At 40.1% G+C, this 19,376-nt stretch overlaps 1 protein-coding gene and 1 long non-coding RNA gene across 2 annotated transcripts; both read right to left on the bottom strand.

Moving 5' to 3' along the window:
- Nucleotides 1-3,427: 3,427 nt before the first annotated feature.
- On the bottom strand, nt 3,428-4,666 carry LOC125573713. Its single transcript, XR_007314190.1, has 2 exons — nt 4,424-4,666; nt 3,428-4,315 (listed from the first exon to the last, which is right to left on the bottom strand). It is a non-coding gene; the product is annotated as an uncharacterized LOC125573713 (long non-coding RNA).
- Nucleotides 4,667-4,727: 61 nt separating this feature from the next.
- Nucleotides 4,728-15,018, bottom strand: LOC5517565 (sialin). Its single transcript, XM_032362039.2, has 10 exons — nt 14,677-15,018; nt 13,422-13,455; nt 12,625-12,824; nt 11,555-11,642; nt 10,999-11,094; nt 9,611-9,747; nt 7,503-7,652; nt 6,745-6,877; nt 6,174-6,418; nt 4,728-5,077 (listed from the first exon to the last, which is right to left on the bottom strand). Exons 1-10 carry the CDS (start codon nt 14,914-14,916, stop codon nt 4,850-4,852), a joined length of 1,551 nt encoding a protein of 516 aa, XP_032217930.2. The 5' UTR covers nt 14,917-15,018; the 3' UTR covers nt 4,728-4,849.
- Between the last annotated feature and the right edge of the window lie 4,358 nt (nt 15,019-19,376).

Genomic DNA, 19,376 nt, shown 5'->3' with positions numbered 1-19,376 from the left:
TTCTTGGCCCGACTGTTGCCAATGTGTAATTGCTAGTGCATGCACATATCATTTCCACGTTTAAGAGATTCAGAGCGCCTATCTCTGGGGCCGTTTTAGCGCTGTTCGGTGAAATTATCTTTCTATAGTCAAAGTGATAGAGGGGGAAATTCTAAATTTCACCGAACTGCGCTAAAACGGCCCCGAATGCGCTCTAAATCGCTTAAACGTGGAAATAACAGACGACTACAATTACTACATCACGTTGGATTGAATTTATTACAATTTTATGTAAGAATACTAGCATAAAGTACTCAACTCAATATGTTCTCTCTATAACGGTCAATGAGCCGCTTGGTTTAAATTACTAATTGGCATAGCTTGGGCTACCTGTGGTGTGATCTGCGCGATTAACGCGTGTTGCTTGCGTGTAGAACATTGTGAGTAATGCCACGCATGTAACTTCAATCAGTGAGATGAGCATGTAATACACGCATCTTAAAAAAGCTTTGCTCAAAAACAACACGATAGAAAAAAGCATATCAATAAATTGAGCCGAAAATTGTCTTTTTTGCCAAACGCGGTCACTTTCATATAAGGACACTAATATATTCCTTATTTAAAAAATCTGCATGATTCTTGTATTTTTCAAGTGAGCGTACCCAAGGGGCTTCGTTAACTTTATGGCTTGTAACCAGAAGAGAAAAACAGTTACTGTGACCATCTTTAGTTAGTTGAGGTCACTGAAAAGAAACTAAGTTTCCTCGTTACCAGACTCCCAAAATGACAACGTTTTCTTCAATGAAGTGGGTCGGCGTTTTTTGAAGAAGCTAGATAGATATCGACATTATGAAAAAACACTCATACAAAATATATGACAACAAAATAAACAGTTACATGATAATCAAGGATTAAAAATAAACAACTAGACCCTGCGCACAGGGTTGACTGGGATACCTGAGATCTGCAACTTGTTTGGGCCCTTGTGTTGTGACATGTACGACAAAGATTTTACTGCCCTCTTTTAATATTTTGCGGTGTAAAAATCTTACAAATACTATCCCCACAGCAGAGTTAGCACCGAAATAAAATTAAATTAGAGCACATACATATTTTCAAGACCAACAACACTACAAAGAATGTTCCATAAAAATAAAATGACATTCAATGAGGGATAAAGGTATTTTAGGTAAATAATAAAACTCATCTAATTCTTTTGGTATTTTGGTGCTAGGCACCAAAGTACCAAAATAATTTTCATAGATTTAAATATCTTACACTACACATGACTATTGACATGTTACCTCTAAACAGATACTAAGGCCAAAGCAGCAGGCTTTTACCTTTTCTAGTAAAAGATTTTTTTTACGCTTACTGCTCGATATTCTGAGGGAACTTGTCTCAATTTAAGTTACACATATGCTGTGCTCTAAAAATGATATAACATTCAATGAGAGAGAACAAGAAAACAAAATTCATCTTATGGGTAGCCGGTCAAGTGTCCGATCTAAGTAGCCTATTCTTTGGGATTGATTCATCAACAAAGCGATTTGTAGGAGACGATTTGCATCAATTGTTTCAAACTTCCACTTCAAAATAGATTAAGCAATAAAGGTAAATAGCTCGAGTCCATTCATGAGTGTCCAGATTACATTTAATTACGTCTTGAAGTAAACTGTATGAGCAGTCAGCAGTCAGCAGTCATAATTCTTATCCTGAGCCTCACATGTCTCCAGTCTCTTTGGGTCGCAAATGTAAACACGAGTAAATACAGCGAAATCAATCCAAGCTGAGATGCTTTTCCACAATAACTTGGTAGAAATTGAGGCTATGGTAGGATATGCAGTTATTAAATCGCCCACAAATAACATGGATCTGAGAGCTGGAATCTTAAAATTCAAGATGGCGGCCATGACACAATTTTAAATTATGCAGAAGGATTCAGGTAACTAGGCGTTGCGATGACGTAGAACGGTAGGCTAGATACTTCTTGTAAGATAAATGGTTATGTAAGGTCGCAATGAGTACACTAAAAAAATGGCGCATGGGATTCCTGGTCATTGCGCAATAATGCACTTTGTCAGGAACCACGACGAAAAAAAACAGTTGCATTTTATAACTGGGCTACCACAGTTATCCCAGTACCAAACTGTATTCGACAAAAGAACAAGCGAAAAAGCTCGGCGACGAATGACAAAAGTGTAATCAGTGTAATTAGTTTTGTACTGCAGTTGGCGTAATAAACAGGTATCATGATAAGCAGTTATCAAATAAGGTTAAACATGACATCGATAAATGTCAAGGCCAAGGTTTATGTCATCTGTTGTCTGACGTCATCGGTATTTTCGGTGGTGTCTTCAGTTTTCCTTGGTTGAAGTAACCCCATAATACTGACCATTTGAAGCCTTTAGTTCCGCGTCAGAGGTGTCTCTGCAAAATCGTACTGGAACAACTATATCTAGAAAATCATTCAAATAGGAGACGATAGTTTCCCATCCATGTACAAATAACATGGATCTGAGAGCTGGAATTTCAAAATTCAAGATGTCGGCCATGACACGTTTTTAAATTATGCAGAAGGGATCATAAAGGCTCTTGGGTATTGGGCAAGAATGTCCATATCGCGAGAAGAAAAAAAACAATTGCATTTTATAACTAGGCTACCACAAGAATCCCAGTAAAAAGAGGCAAGGGCGACAGCTAATGAAAAATAGAAGAAAAAAGCTTACGGAGACTATAATTTGCGTACGCTCTGGAGATTTAAAGAAAGAAAAAGAGTCTGTCCTAGATCTCTATATTAGGCACCACAACTTAAATGCCCGCGAGGTTCATTTAAGACAAGATTGACATAATCACAGTACATCTCGTCAGGTCACAGAATCACAACGTAGCACGAGACAAGGAAACAAGGAAAGATTGGGGGAGGCAGAAGTAGAAAATGAAGAACAGGAAGAGGAAGAAGAAGAGGAGGAGGAAAAGGGGACGGGGAAGAAGAAGTGGTCACGAGCTGTGCATCAGTAACACAGTGAAGATTTGAGTGGTGAAAGTGATGGGAGTAATAAGAGCAATGAGAGTGAACTAGCCGTTAAGGTCATGCTGGTGACAACACGTTCTGGAAGAAAGTGTCGTACTTTGAGGGGGAGGGTTATAATTTTTTGGTCACCTTTTTGTGGGAGGGTCGGTGTTTTAGCTTAGATTTTGGGGAGGGTATTGAGCTGAAAAAAGTATTCAAAATAGTAGCCCTCCCCCCCCCCCCCCCCGATAAATCACGACTGCTCCCTAAAAAATCTAATAAACTACTCTCTATCTGAAGAACGCCTCCTATCTAATGAACACCCCCCTCCTAAGCTTACAACTTTGTAATGAACGCCCCTTTCTAATAAACACCCTCCTCTATTTATTGCCCCCCCTACCCTCCCTCCCAGCTAAAAAACAAACGATATAGGAATTTCGTAAATATAAATAAAATTTTATTAATCTGAATTTGGCTTCTACTGGGTAAGACTCGCTTAATGTCAAGCAACGCTTGCTACGCATTTCAAGACTAGAACCCTACTGCACTTGGATTTTTCATATTGTTATAGTTTGTAAAGAACGCCCTTCTCTAAACGCCTCCTCGGACCATAGAAAATTAATTAACGCCCCGGGCGTTTATTGGATCATTTACGGTACACCTATTTCTAAAAATAGTTATCAGCCGATCGGCAAATGACAATTCTACGACCGAAAGGACCCATGGATCCCAAAATATTAAAAATGAGAATTATCCATGAAATGAAAGTAATATGGCTTATGGCTCTTGTATGGCTTGAGGTTACTTGCAACCTTTATTTTCACGAATAATTACCACCCTTAAGAACCTTTTAGCAAATGCAATTTGGGCGAAAAACCTTTTTTTGGAATAGGAAAGGGCGCCAAAAGCACCATTCACGTTTGTATTTCCCATGATATCAGTATAAAAAGACACGCAACTGTAAAGACAATAAAGTTTAAATAATTGGAATAACTTTGCCGTAATTTCTTTAGATTTCTTTTATCAAAATTATAAAAAAAATTGCGTGCTGTCACAAAACACAAGAAGTGCTGTCACACAACACTTGGCTTGCTGTCACACAACACTAGGCGTGCTGTCACAACCCTAGTCCTGCTGTCACACAACACTTGTCCTGCTGTCACACAACACTTGTCCTGCTGTCAAACAACACTTGTCCTGCTGTCACACAACACTTGTCCTGATGTCAAACAACACTAGGCGTACTATCACACAACACTAGTACTGCTGTTACACGACACTAGTCCTGCTGTCACACAACACTTGACGTGCTGTCACACAACACTAGTCCTGCTGTCACACAACACATGGCGTCCTGTCACACAACGCTAGGCGTGCTGTCACACAACACATGGCGTCCTGTCACACAACGCTAGGCGTGCTGTCACAGACCTAGTCCTGCGGTCACACAACACTAGTCCTGCTGTCACACAACACTAGGCGTGCTGTCACAACCCTAGTCCTGCTGTCACACAACACTTGTCCTGCTGTCAAACAACACTAGGCATACTATCACACAACACTAGTACTGCTGTTACACGACACTAGTCCTGCTGTCACACAACACTTGGCGTGCTGTCACACAACACTAGTCCTGCTGTAACACAACACTAGTCCTGCTGTCACACAACACTAGTACTGCTGTCAAACAACACTTGGCGTGCTGTCACACAACACTTGACGTGCTGTCACACAACACTAGTCCTGCTGTCACACAACACTAGTCCTGCTGTCACACAACACATGGCGTCCTGTCACACAACGCTAGGCGTGCTGTCACAGCCCTAGTCCTGCGGTCACACAACACTAGTCCTGCTGTCACACAACACTGGGCATGCTGTCACAGCCCTCGGGCTCTTCTCTATGCGCGCCGGCGAGGGTTGGGGTGCGTGTTTCGCGGGGTAACTTGACCTCCTGGATCATGTCCTTTTCAGGGATATTCCATCGCCGCTCAGAGCCTTTGCTGAGCGTCACGAATGAAATGGCTCCAATGACGTACAGTCCGGCCGAGATGAAGAACACTATTTGCCAGTGCGCCCTGTCAGGCTGTGCAGAGAATGATGGGGTGAGTATTATTGACAGCCTTTCGATTATTTATTATGCTGCAAGTGTGCTTTAAAGAAGCTACTATGCAAAGTCAACTAATATGTCTTATTCTGTGGAAGGAATGTAATCAGTGTGAATTCTCACGACTGTTTCTGCCGCTAAAAGAAAGGCTCCTGATTGCCTAAGGCTAAGTTCAAACGTCGTATTATATCCATGAGCAGTTTTTTATATGCAAATAAAGATGAAACAATCGACTCGATTCATCTGCATGCATTTGTACTAAATACAGCTCATGGACAATACGACGTTTGAACCTAGCCTAAGGGTTTATATTTCACTATGGCTAAGTTCAAACGTATTATCCATTGATCCATGAGCCGTATCCAATGTAAATGCATGCAAATGAATCAAGTCGATTGTTTTATCTTCATTTGCATTGAATACGCCTCATGGATAATCCGACGTTTGAACTTAGCCTAAGGGTTTATATTCCACTAAGGCTAAGTTCAAACGTATTATCCATTGATCCATGAGCCGTATCCAATGCAAATGCATGCAAATGAATTAAGTCGATTGTTTCATCTTCATTTGCATTGAATATGCCTAATGGATAATACGACGTTTGAACTTAGCCTAAGGGTTTATATCCCAGTAAGGCTAAGTTCAAATGTATTATCCATTGATCCATGAGCCGTATCCAATGTAAATGCATGCAAATGAATCAAGTCGATTGTTTTATCTTCATTTGCATTGAATACGCCTCATGGATAATACGACGTTTGAACTTAGCCTAGTGGTTTATATTCCACTAAGGATAAGTTCAAACGTATTATCCATTGATCGATGAGCCGTATCCAATGCAAATGCATGCAAATGAATCAAGTCGATTGTTTTATCTTCATTTGCATTGAATACGCCTCATGGATAATACGACGTTTGAACTTAGCCTCTTAGTCCTCGCCAACATAAGTTTTAGCAAGAAAAAGCTTCGGGCCAAAAAAGGTACCATTGGTGGCACCATCCCAACCCCCGGCCCCCCCCTGGTGGGTAAGTGGGTCATTTCTTTTTAAGGAATCTTCAGAATACTATACATTACCTTTTTATTCGTTATCCACCCGGCCACGTACGGCGCTGCTATGCCGGGTACTGTGCCAAAACTGTTAGTTATACCCATGAGGATGCCAGCGTAACGTGGCGCAATGTCCAGATGATTGACGTTGAAGCCTGACAGATTGAAGCCTGTGAACCCCAGGGCGGTGGAGAACAAGCAGACGGAGAGGGTGGTGGTGGTGCAGCCTGTGTAGCTAGTCGCGACCAGGAGGCATGCCGGGATTATGAAAGCTGAACGAAAGGCATGACGGGATTATGAAAGCTGAACGAAAGGCATGACGGGATTATGAAAGCTGATAGAAAAGTGCCAAGGATTTCTATTTATAAAAAAATGTCCTCAGAGTCCAAGTTTTCAAGGTTTTTCCAGTTTTCTTTTAGTTTTTTGTGCAAAAGTAAATGAAATGTTTGAATAAATATGTAACATCAACTTTAGGCGTCAGGAATTCTTACAGCAAATTAGACCACAGAGCTTTCACACAATAAAGATCCCAAATTCCCCCCCCCGGTTTTTGTTTTTGTAGCGCTGATCTGAGAGGATGTTATAGTATCCAACCCACCAGTGACGCAAAAGACTTTCCGGACATCGGACACGGAGCTTATCCTTCGCCGTAATAGCCAATCAGCAATCTGGCCTGCGATGACGATGAACAGCCACTGAGTCGCGTATGGAATAGCAGACAGAAAACCATTCTGTGAAAAAATAATGTAACTGAATATAATATTATTTATGCATTTCCTACATTTACTATTGTTTTTTGTAATTTTGTGACGCGAATCTTGTGTTGTAGAGGTTATGGTCTTTGCATGAGTAAACATGTTCACATGTTGGTGAACATTGCAATATTTTCTTATTCCAATTTTGTATAAACTGCCTGAGTAGAGTATATGCTGATGCAGATAATTTACCACTTAAAAAATCCTAGCAAGATGGTTTTATTTGTAGACGATTTACATGGTTTAAGATGCACTTTCCCATGCAACTTGGCATTTGTTGGTAAGTGGTGGCTTAAAGAGCATAACCTTCAATGGAATTATAACTTCTAATCCTATAATCTAATTTAGTCTCTGAAATAGCAATAAAGCTGGGCATCTCCTTATAGCATTAATAAGATATCGTTTAGAAAAGGAATATCTTCATAAAGACTTTGAGAATTACAAAGGGAAAAAGCCTCCCCGTCTCTCAGCTCTTTTGCTGTTTGTTTGATATCGCAATATGGGACTATGATAAAAAGACTTGTCTGTCTTTTATCTCCATAGATAGATCTCTACACAGACAAAAAGGTTCTGCCATACACCTCAATCCATGAATACCCACCGTCAGGATTGAAAAGTTCAGCACTTCTTTGAAGTAAGAGGGCAGAAGTGTCAGAAATGTGTAGAATCCCCAGTTGTTACAGAAGTGAGCGATTATAATTGCCCACACAGCGGGCGAGCTCCATATGGCCGACCATGGAGTGTTTTGCTTCTATACTTGGACAAAGAATAGCCTTTGTAATTAAATAAATACTAAAATGTGGTGAGATTATTTTTGGTAATTTCCCCTATTCTTGGTAATGTCCCGTATTTCTGGTAATGTCCATTACTATTAGTAATGTCCAATGTTCCTGGTAATGTCCCATATTCCTGGTAATGTCCCATATTCCTGGTAATGTCCCATATTCCTGGTAATGTCCAATATCCCTGTTAATGTCCCATATTATTAGTAATGTCCCAGGTAATGTCCCATATTCCTGGTAATGTCCAATATCCCTGTTAATGTCCCATATTATTAGTAATGTCCCATATTTCTGGTAATGTCACATATTCCTGTTAATGTCCCATGTTCCTGGTAATGTCCCATGTTACTGGTAATGTCACATATTCCTGGTAATGTCACATATTCCTGGTAATGTCCCATATTCCTGGTAATGTCCCATGTTCCTGGTAATGTCCCATATTCCTGGTAATGTCCCATGTTCCTGGTAATGTCCCATATTCCTGGTAATGTCCCATATTCCTGGTAATGTCCAATATTCCTGTTAATGTCCCATATTATTAGTAATGTCCCATATTCCTGGTAATGTCCCATGCTCCTGGTAATGTCCCATATTCCTGGTAATGTCCAATATTCCTGTTAATGTCCCATATTATTAGTAATGTCCCATATTCCTGGTAATGTCCCATGCTCCTGGTAATGTCCCATATTCCTGGTAATGTCCCATATTCCTGGTAATGTCCCATATTCCTGGTAATGTCCCATGTTCCTGGTAATGTCCCATGTTCCTGGTAATGTCCAATATTTCTGGTAATGTCCCATATTCCTGGTAATGTCCCATATTCCTGGTAATGTCCCATATTTCTGGTAATGTCACATGTTCCTGGTAATGTCCCATGTTCCTGGTAATGTCCCATGTTCCTGGTAATGTCCCATATTCCTGGTAATGTCCCATATTCCTGGTAATGTCACATATTCCTGTTAATGTCCCATGTTCCTGGTAATGTCCCATGTTACTGGTAATGTCCCATATTCCTGGTAATGTCCCATGTTCCTGGTAATGTCCCATGTTCCTGGTAATGTCCCATATTCCTGGTAATGTCCAATATTCCTGTTAATGTCCCATATTATTAGTAATGTCCCATATTCCTGGTAATGTCCCATGCTCCTGGTAATGTCCCATATTCCTGGTAATGTCCAATATTCCTGTTAATGTCCCATATTATTAGTAATGTCCCATATTCCTGGTAATGTCCCATGCTCCTGGTAATGTCCCATATTCCTGGTAATGTCCCATGTTCCTGGTAATGTCCAATATTTCTGGTAATGTCACATATTCCTGGCAATGTCCCATATTCCTGGTAATGTCCCATATTTCTGGTAATGTCACATATTCCTGGTAATGTCCCATATTCCTGGTAATGTCCCATATTTCTGGTAATGTCCCATGTTCCTGGTAATGTCCAATATTCCTGTTAATGTCCCATGTTCCTGGTAATGTCCAATATTCCTGTTAATGTCCCATATTATTAGTAATGTCCCATATTCCTGGTAATGTCCCATGCTCCTGGTAATGTCCCATATTCCTGGTAATGTCCCATGTTCCTGGTAATGTCCAATATTCCTGGTAACATCCCATATTCCTGGCTTTGTCCTATATTCCTGTTAATGTCCTATATTCCTGTTAATGTCCCATGTTATTAGTAACATCCCATATTCCTGGCTATGTCCTATGTTCCTGGTAATGTCCCATATTAACAGTAACACCCCATATTCCTGGCTATGTCCTATATTCCTGGTAATGTCCCATATTATTAGTAATGTCCCATATTCCTGGCTATGTCCAATAGGAACATTATCAAGTAGGCCACATTACCAAGATAAGGGAAGTCATTTCTGAAGGAACCATATTGTATACCTTTTCATCATAGAGTAAACCAGTGACTTACCGTGGTCTTCCTGTCCTGTGATGTCCCTATAGATGAGATAATATAGTCTCGTTCTGCTTCAGATATGGTAGGGTGGTCGGCAGGCTTCTCCGTCACCATCAAGGTCCATACAACAAACCACAGGATGCCCAAGGAACCTAAACAAATAATAAAAGGTCTCAACATGACGAGTACAAATATAGTTGCACCTATGTCAAATATATACCAATGCGTTGCTTGTCAAAATGAAACTTGATTACACAGTTGTATTCTCAATAAGATGTCTCATTTTTGCGTGTGTGCCTCCTCTAATAAATGTACAGATGATGTCACAGTTTATCACGAACAAAAAAGAATGCAATGAGAGGCAGTGTAGTTATGTGTCTGTTGTTCATGACAGGCTGTGATGTTATCTGTGCATCTATTATACAACATGTTTTCTTACATTAAAATTTCCCAACAACGTGCAAAGTACCTTTAGAATATAACAGCTATGAACAATTTACACAACCCCATATATGGGAGCTAAGTCAATCACAGAGCTGTCACAGTTAGGCAATTAGCACCTTTAAGCCAGACTCGCTTAAAGGGGAGGGAATTCCAGGGATGTTGTGTCGCATTGTGACAACATACATGCTTGTCAGTGTCCTAGTAACACATCGACCCTTGACCAATCAGAGTGTGCAATTTCCATAAAATTCCCACACACATTGCAAGATCCAACTTGCTTGTTGTTTTGTCTTTAAAATATTTAAAACCCTTATCGGTCTTAAAAATATAACTTTTCCTGTATTATATCCCTGTACATTAAAATAGAATTTAGCTGTCTGGTTGTAAGATGGATTGAAATTGAATTTACTACTGAAATGAAAATCTCATTTGCATATGGTTTCATAGCCTACCAGACCATGTGTTACACAAATAAGATAAACAGGCTATAAACCGACATGATGAAGTGTATAATTAATTATGAGGTACAGAGACTTTTTATAGACTCTTCTTACCAAAAATATAGAACACAGAGGACCAGCCTCCTGCTATATCTATATTATGAAGTACAGAGACTTTTTATAGACTCTTCTTACCAAAAATATAGAACACGGAGGGCCAGCCTCCTGCTATATCTATATTATGAAGTACAGAGACTTTTTATAGACTTTTCTTACCAAAAATATAGAACACGGAGGGCCAGCCTCCTGCTATATCTATATTATGAAGTACAGAGACTTTTTATATACTCTTCTTACCAAAAATATAGAACACGGAGGGCCAGCCTCCTGCTATATCTATATTATGAAGTACAGAGACTTTTTATATACTCTTCTTACCAAAAATATAGATCACGAAGGGCCAGCCTCCTGCTATATTTATATTATGAAATACAGAGACTTTTTATAGACTCTTCTTACCAAAAATATAGAACACAGAGGGCCAGCCTCCTGCTATTTCTGAAGCACACAGAACTCCCGCTAGTGGCATGAATATGATGTTTCCCAATTGACAGCCTATTAACAACAAGGTCGACATATTAGACTACAAATCAAAGGACAGATTGTTGCTTTAGCACACAAAATAACAATGCAGGAACATTCAGCCCATTCCAAATAAATGATTAAATAAAACAAAAAATAATAACAATAATTAGAGTTAAAATAAGAATGAAAGAAGAGGGCAAAAATCAGCATGAAGAAGAGGGGCAGAGGTCAATTTTTAACAAAAAGAAAAGGGGTGGGATAAATTATAAACACAAAGAGGAAACCAAGGGTCAAGACCACAAATTTAGGAGAAGTGTGAATGACCATCATCGAGGGAAAGGTTGAATATATCAACCAAAATACAAGAATTGAAATAAGGGAACCTGATATTAACGTCTAGGTAAATTCCTATGAGGTTTCTTCTTATTTACTTTATTACCAGCATATGACAGTCTCAAGAGCTTGCTCCGCTCTTATTTACTACAATTACCAGCGTATGATAATGTCAAGAGCTTGCTCCTCTCCAGGGGTGGTGCCCAGCTACTCCATATGGCATGCATTGCTGGAAAGGTGACACCCTGTGCAATGACATCATTACACAATCAGTCGCTTTCTTTGCATGCTCATCACACAATCAGTTGCTCTCTTTGCATGCTCATTACACAATCAGTTGCTCTCTTTGCATGCTCATCACACAATCAGTCGCTTTCTTTGCATGCTCATCACACAATCAGTTGCTCTCTTTGCATGCTCATCACACAATCAGTCGCTTTCTTTGCATGCTCATCACACAATCAGTTGCTTTCTTTTTATGTGGGTGATAGACCCTGTTTATCAGGATTAAATACCAGATGAGGTAATGGCTTGTCATCCGGAAATGCCAGATAGCCGGAAGATATATTAGCACAAATTAACTAGTCATGTGCACATGCTTGTTATAAAACTGCTACACAGTGCATGGTAAAATGCAATCTGATCATCAATGTAATTTTTTTTCTCATTGTTTCTTGTATCCTCTTATCAGGGGAGTCGCTTCGGCCTATCGCAATAAAGGCCCAGATACCCCCCCCCCCCCCCCCAACGAGTTGTTGTGTATTTAAGTGGCATTACACAATCAGTTGCTCTCTTTTTATAGTGGCACCACACTAAATGAATTCACTAATTGGGTTCCTACACACTTACTATTATTCTAGCCTTCGGACAATGACTCACACTACTCACAATGCATACACATGTCACCATGCTTTTCATTCAAAATGGAAACAATAATGAATACAAAAAAGATTGATATAAAGGCCTTTTATTAAATTAAAAATATATTATACCTGTTATCCAAACTTATTTTTTTATCCTCCCTTTAATTTTGCATTTGCAAGGTAACCCGTAGCTAGAAAAAAATGCTCAGGGGTAGAAGCTTTTTATTTGCTATTCCTGCTCTTCAGGGAACAGCTGCTCCTCCCTGCCCCCATGCTAGCTACGCCCCTGATTTGGAATGGCACATGAAGAATGGTGTCTGCCTAGAAGGCCTAGAAGGACTAATATTTGATAAGAAAAGCTTACCTCTCCTAATCCCTCAAGTATTCTCAGTGCAATGAGCATAGGGATGCCTTGATGTGCTGCCCATGGTGTGAGAAGAGTAAAGATAGAGGTACACAGAACACCAAACCCAAACAGATGCTTTCCACCAAACTGGGATGCCAGCCAACCTCCAGGGAGTTGTGTGCAGATGTATCCGTAGAAAAAGGAGCCAAGAATTAAACCTGTAAAAACCTGTTTTTAGCATATATGCAAAAAATATTATGCCATAACCAATGAAAAAAAGGCCAGAGTTACTGGCTAATGCTAGAACTTTCGGATAGCATATTATTGGTAAATGGATTAAGGCAGTCTGTGATATGAATATTACAATAATTACATTTGCATAAACAAGTATCTAACAATTACATTCAAATGTGCAAGAAAAGCACACTGCCCAAGATTTCAATCTGCGAGTTTTTTTGTCTTTACAAACCTTATAGAGTGAATGCAGATAATTAAAAAAGAGGGTTTTTTATTGCCGGCTCTCATTTTCTTCTCATCCTCGCCCCAGAACATCTATGCCTTCATGAGTGCCAATGAATTCCCAATATTTGGAAACAAGTACTTTCATATTGTTTAAGATTTTTCTGCATCCCCTGCAAATCCATCCAGTGGCTTCAGATTCCAATTTCAGATTCACCCCACCCCCCTAGTCTAGTAACCAGAGTTTTGCAATCTTCAAGTGTCAGGGGGGGGGGGAATTCTACATTGGCTTGTTTGTTTACATTCCTCCAAATGCCAATCTAGTACATTTAACCAACATGCATCCATGCACCTACCTTGTGTCTTTTGGTCCCAGTTAAAATCTCCATTCTGCAACAAAACCAATCACATATGAATAAAGAATTTAAAGTTCCCCTTTTTAAGCCCCAGACACAGATCCAGACCTCTATCTACAACTGTTACCGTAAACAGGTCAAGAGTAAGTATGTCTTCATTCTGTTTGGGAGTGTTCATTATTTTTTGGCCGAGGGGTGGGGGGGTCGGTATTCAGCGCCACTTCACTTGAATTTTATATTTACTGCATGGGACTCTCCTAATGAAAAATAAAATGTGCCCTTGGTCTGATAGATCTCCCAGATCTGGTACTCACGGGGGTGTCCAAAGCAAAGGTAACCTTTTTACACTTTTTATCTAATAACCTGCAGTACTAGATTCTTAGTGTATTTTACAAATGCACATATTTCAGTTGTTGTTTTTTATTGATCCTATAGGTCAAGCTTAAATGAACTTCTACGTAGTAATAAATATTGTTGGATTTTTTATCATTTGTGGGAAAGCATTCATGGTTCAACAGCAGTAAATTTAGCCTAAATATGTTATTGGCAATGCTAGGAAACAGCTTTTCTTGCATTTTGATTACTCATTTCAATAGTAATAAATAAAAAACTTTCCTACTTTTAATGGATGAAACTTTTTCACCCCCCTTCAACCACTTTCTGTCCCCCACATCGACATACCCAAAACTTTTTTAGCCCCCCCTATGTGGGAACCAACCCCCCCTCGGCCATAAATAATGAACACTCCCTTATTTGAGGCAACAGCGTTTAGCAATTTTTTCATAAACAGGTCAGACTTTTTCCTGGATCCTGAGCCCTCTGCAAATTGCACCACTGTCCTATTTAACAATTTAATAATATTTAACAAGCTGGACGCAGCCTGTGATTTTGTCCCCATAACCCTAAGGGATCTTGTAAAGTTAAAAATAATTTGTTTAAAAATCTGAGAAAACTTAGTCAGAAGTGGGGTAGGGGGTCAAGGGCCAACTAAAAAAAAATTAAAAAAACGAAAAAATCCCCAACACCACCCCACCCCCCCTTTCTGGGCATGGGCCTGATCCATAACAAAAACATTCCCCTCTGACATTATATTCTCATGTTTATATACAGCTATCCACCTCTAAGCAAATTAATCCTATGGATATATCCTATCGGCAGATAATTTTTTCTGACTTTCCAGGAACCCGGAATGACTCCATAGGAGAGTACAAACCACACGGACACGATGTACGATCGTTACAACAACATAACTGACCTTATAAGTGGTGTCTGGGGTATTACCCCCAGGACACTCTGAGTTCGTATTGCCATCGATTCCATCATACGTCGAGTTGACCATCGCTACGAGTGCCACACTTAGATTCACCCGGAGGCCGTACACAACACAAAAGCCGAGACATGCTAGCAAAGCGAGTGTGTACCTCACGCGCCAACACGTCCCTGGGCGAGACCTCCGCACGTCAGGTCTGAGCAAGCAATCCTCCTCTGTGTTCATATTAATTATCTTCTGTATTCATTAATCACAAAACTCCCAAGAGAAAGAGGAAGTCTTCTTTCATGTCCTGTACGGATGTCACGAGCAGCAGGGTGAGCCCGCAGTATTACAGCGGACAGGAAGTGCTGCAAGTTTACCGGAAGATAAAATGCTCAGAAAGAGAGATTTCCGTGAAGCGGCCATATCGCGGAGTGCCGAGCGAGAGAAGGGGTATAGAGGTTCCCCTTAGAAAAGTTGTTAAATTCGCCAATGAAATGGTTTAATTTTAGACTACCTAAAGACCAATCAAAAGTAAATGTGATTTTACTTGAAATTACTGCAAATATTTGCACCAATCAGCGGTGCGGATATGAACTGTGCTAAGCCAAAGTAAAAATACGAAGGTCTATAACTGACACTCTATAGATCACATTCCGAGCAGGCTGAGCAGCTACGGAAAAAGAAATTGTTGACTGCGCGAGAAATGTGTATCTCAGCCTGAGAGCGTGACATGATTTTTAAATGCGTGCTCACATTTTAGACTTGATAGGTCTGGTAATGGCTGACTATTGTCCTTACAAAAAGGGTCCTACACATCCAAAACCAGATTCAAAATTATTTTGATGTTTCTTTCATGGGGTATCAGATAGTTAATTAAAAATGTGACCTACCTTATTACAAATGTGGCCGTTATAACAAATGTGGCAGGTTATTACAAATGTTGGCCTCAAGATGCCCCTTGAATAAATAAGAGATAAGTTGATATTTCCCTCTCAAACTCTCTTATCAAGTTTGAAAGGGGGAATATCCTGAAATAGAAATCATGACTAAGTTTATGCGGTCAATACTACAGCAGATAGTGTTCAGCATAATTTTTTAAGGGGATTTTATGTTGCCTTGAAGGAAGGGGGGATGTTAGGCGATAAAAATGGTGGTATGGGCTGAGGTGCTATGGGTGGCTGGTTGCGAATAGACGAAGTAGAATGATTATAGATTTTCAAAGAGTAGTCATATGTAGATTGTGCTCGGCAATTTCGAGCAACTTTTGGCGATTTAAGCAACTTTTCGTAGGACCAACAAGGAAGACGGCCTTCCTTGGCAACTTTTGAGCAAAAAATTGGTATAAAATCTCAAAAAACATAAAAAAAAAACATCAAAAAGTTCGTTATTTCATCTAAAAAATAATTTTATCAGTTAGATTTTATTGAAACGGCTCCCAAATGGTCCTGGACAGTCCTCAGGGGAAAACCTTTCGCATTGCATGTTTCATACTTGTTTGCCTGTTACATTATATTTAAAGGCACTTTGTCCTTATTTGGAGAGCCACGTAAATCAATAGAGCAAATCAATAGCACAATTCCAAGTAAAAAGGAAATCTACATTTGTAAATAATGACGTCTTTACCAGCATTCATGAATTGTGACCTATTCAATTAAACAGACTAATTAAATCTCAATGTATATTTTTTTATAGAGAAGTGATAGAAACACGTTTTAGAGCTTTTTTGGTGGTTCCAAATCCTATTTATAAGAACGCGGGGTTTTTAAACTGTTCAACAAATTTGTTGTCGGTTGCATATGTACCGCTTGAAACATCCGCTCAGAAAGGTGGGGGGGCGCTGCTACCCCCCCTCCCCCTTGCCCTCCCCTTCCGCCGCTCTTTAAAGTACAAAACTAGAGAGAGAAAAAATGCTTTTTAGATGTCTTACTGATTGCGAAATCAATAAGGGGGGGCAACTAATTTTATTCCTTTCGTTTGTCGGAATCCTCACCCCCCTCGGGATAATAAATGAACTTTCCCTAACTTACCTTCTCAAAAGCAAAACATCATTCAGCAAACATGCTCGGTGATCAAAAAGGAAAAAAACTTCTAAGAAGAACCCCAAGAAGAGTTACCAGAAGCTTGTGTTTTTGTGATGTTAACAAGTCTTTTTCATTTTTGTTCTTAACGATATACTTGAATTTTACAAATACAATTTAATAGTTCTGAAATCACAAGGATTAAATTTTACTCGATATAAATTGCACAATGAAAAGTTTTGAATTAAGCTACCTATCTATCTATCACACTTGTGGTAGTTTCAGAAATTGTAAACAGATTTTGGACATCTAATCCACAATTGTTGTACTTCATAAATAAGAACAATAAGTTTGGGGCTCCGCTTTAGGAGTGCCTAAATATATCTAGTATAGTTGCTTGACTTCGACATGATTTGTTTTCGTTATATATCCCCATTTAGGCCAGCACAACATTGACATGTCGAGTAGAACATAACAGCATCAGGTAAATATCATTCCCACATCCGTGCCAAATACACCCCAAGAACTCATTTACAATACGACACTCGGAAGCATATAACCATCCACATGATTACCAAGTACCCATTTTGCGCGTGGAGAATTCTACTTCCGGTTTGAAGCGGAACTTCTTCCAAATACTGTTGTCTCAAAACTCTGTTGCAGGCGGGGGCTATTGTAAAACAATCTTTAAAAGGATCGAAATCACACATTTGCAACATTAGTTTTTTTTAAATCTAAACAACACATACGGAGACATCCTATTAACCCATTGACTCCTGGCTTTTTTGGAGCTGAATTTACAAAAAACAGACTGAAAACAGATACCTCCCCCCCTATTCTGAGTTTTATACAGCCCGTCAAAGTCAAACACAGCTGCACCTAGTCAGCGGTATCCAAGCTTTCCAACAGTGCTTTGCGGTCCCCACTTTTAATCCCTCGTAGATGTGCTGAAGCCAGCACAAGTTGATGGTTGCTTGTATTTTTCATCAAAAATACAGCTATGAGCATATTAGGGGAGTGTCTCAGGACATCATGAAGTCTTTTGGGGCATAATTGAGTGCTTTGCTTATGGATATTTGCAAGCAAAGGTGGATTCATGATGATTTTTTCTTGTTTGGCTTTGCCCGGATGAGAAAATAATTTTCTAATGAATCACCACAGCTCTCCTAAATGCTGTCTTTTCTGAAACCAAATTGATTCCAAAATTGTTTACACTGCTATTCTGGGTCTGTATGGCCTGGAATTGATTCGTTTGGCTTCGGGGTGAAAGGACTTATAAAAAACCATCTGACTTTGGGGAGAGGAGTGTTGACTGGCCCTCCCCTCGTGAATTTTCCCCTGTATCTCCCAGAATGCTTTGCAATACGTAAACATATTTTCGTGGTTGTACAATCCTTCAAGGAATGGGCATTGTGTTTTGAGGCCAAGGAAATGTACCTGGAGGATCAGAATAAAGGCATCTATTTGTGTCTTGAGCTGTGTTTGCTGATCTCTGTCCCTTGTGTGGTATTTTGAGCGTTTTATTGAGAGGGGTGATTCTGCTTTTCTCTCCTTGTTCGATTTGAGATTTGTCAAAGAACCTGTGCTATTATTTGGCTTAAGAGTAGATGCCAACACCTTGGTTGGATGCATATCTGCAAGACCATTTATCCCTTAGACTGATGCCTGAGTATCTTCATCTTGTTGTGTTTATTTTGAATTTATGAATTTTTTGGGTTGTGGGTACTTCCCAAAGCCGGTACAGGCCGGTTCAGGGGTCAATGTGTTAAAGTGGTGTGCGAAATAGCCCTTTTTCAGCTTAGTTGTCTTGTTCGACCAAAAGTCTAACAGAGACCAGAGTTGAGCGAATCTCGGAATACGATGTTTGCTGCCGAGAGCTCCATTGATATAATCTTTGAGACACCAAGTGCGATATTGTAAACTAAACCTGCAATGTTTTAAGCGATAATCAAATAGTGCTTTGTCGTGACACTCAAAGTGAGTTGTCGTGACGCAAATAGTTCAAAGTCGTGACCGAAAGGTGAGATGTTGTTAACGAAATCCTTGAGTGGCCCTCATGGGCTTCCGTAGCATAGGCGTTTCACACAGAGCGCACTCGAACGTGATTTGACCTCTGACTCTGATAACGAAAAACGCCTTACCAGTAGGCAGTCTTCGGACAGTCAGTGTCCATGACATCAGCGCGATGAACGTTGGCATTTCTTTCCATGACTAAAAAGCCCGATGCGCGAAGCACATGTGCGACCACATGAACGACAAACGAGGACAGACGTCTGAGATGGGTTTGATCCAGTTCGAATTTCGGATGCCTTTCTCCTCTGCCTTCTCTCTTCGGCCTCTCTTTTCAGCTCTAACTCCCCTGAGTTGAGTGCGGCAGCACATTCAGACCTCCATCTGCTGCGATCCTCGGCAAGCTTCTCCCAGTTGTCCACGTCGAGGCCGATTGCGAGCATATCACGCTTGCATGAGTCCTTGAAGCGGAGCTTCGGGCGTCCTACAGGTCTTGATCCGTGTGCAAGTTCGCCGTAAAGAAGATCTTTGGGAATACGGCCATTTTCCATTCGACAAACGTGGCCTAGCCACCTCAACCTGCGTTGACGAAGTAGGGTAAAAAGCGTCGGTAAACCTGATCTTTCGAGGACCTCGTTATTCGTAACTTTATCCGACCAATGGATACCGAGG

The sequence above is a fragment of the Nematostella vectensis genome, chromosome 11 (genome assembly GCF_932526225.1).
Source record: "Nematostella vectensis chromosome 11, jaNemVect1.1, whole genome shotgun sequence".
NCBI classification, from domain to species: domain Eukaryota; kingdom Metazoa; phylum Cnidaria; class Anthozoa; order Actiniaria; family Edwardsiidae; genus Nematostella; species Nematostella vectensis.
Note: the sequence above shows the minus strand (reverse complement) of the source record. Positions and strands in the feature narration are given on the sequence as shown.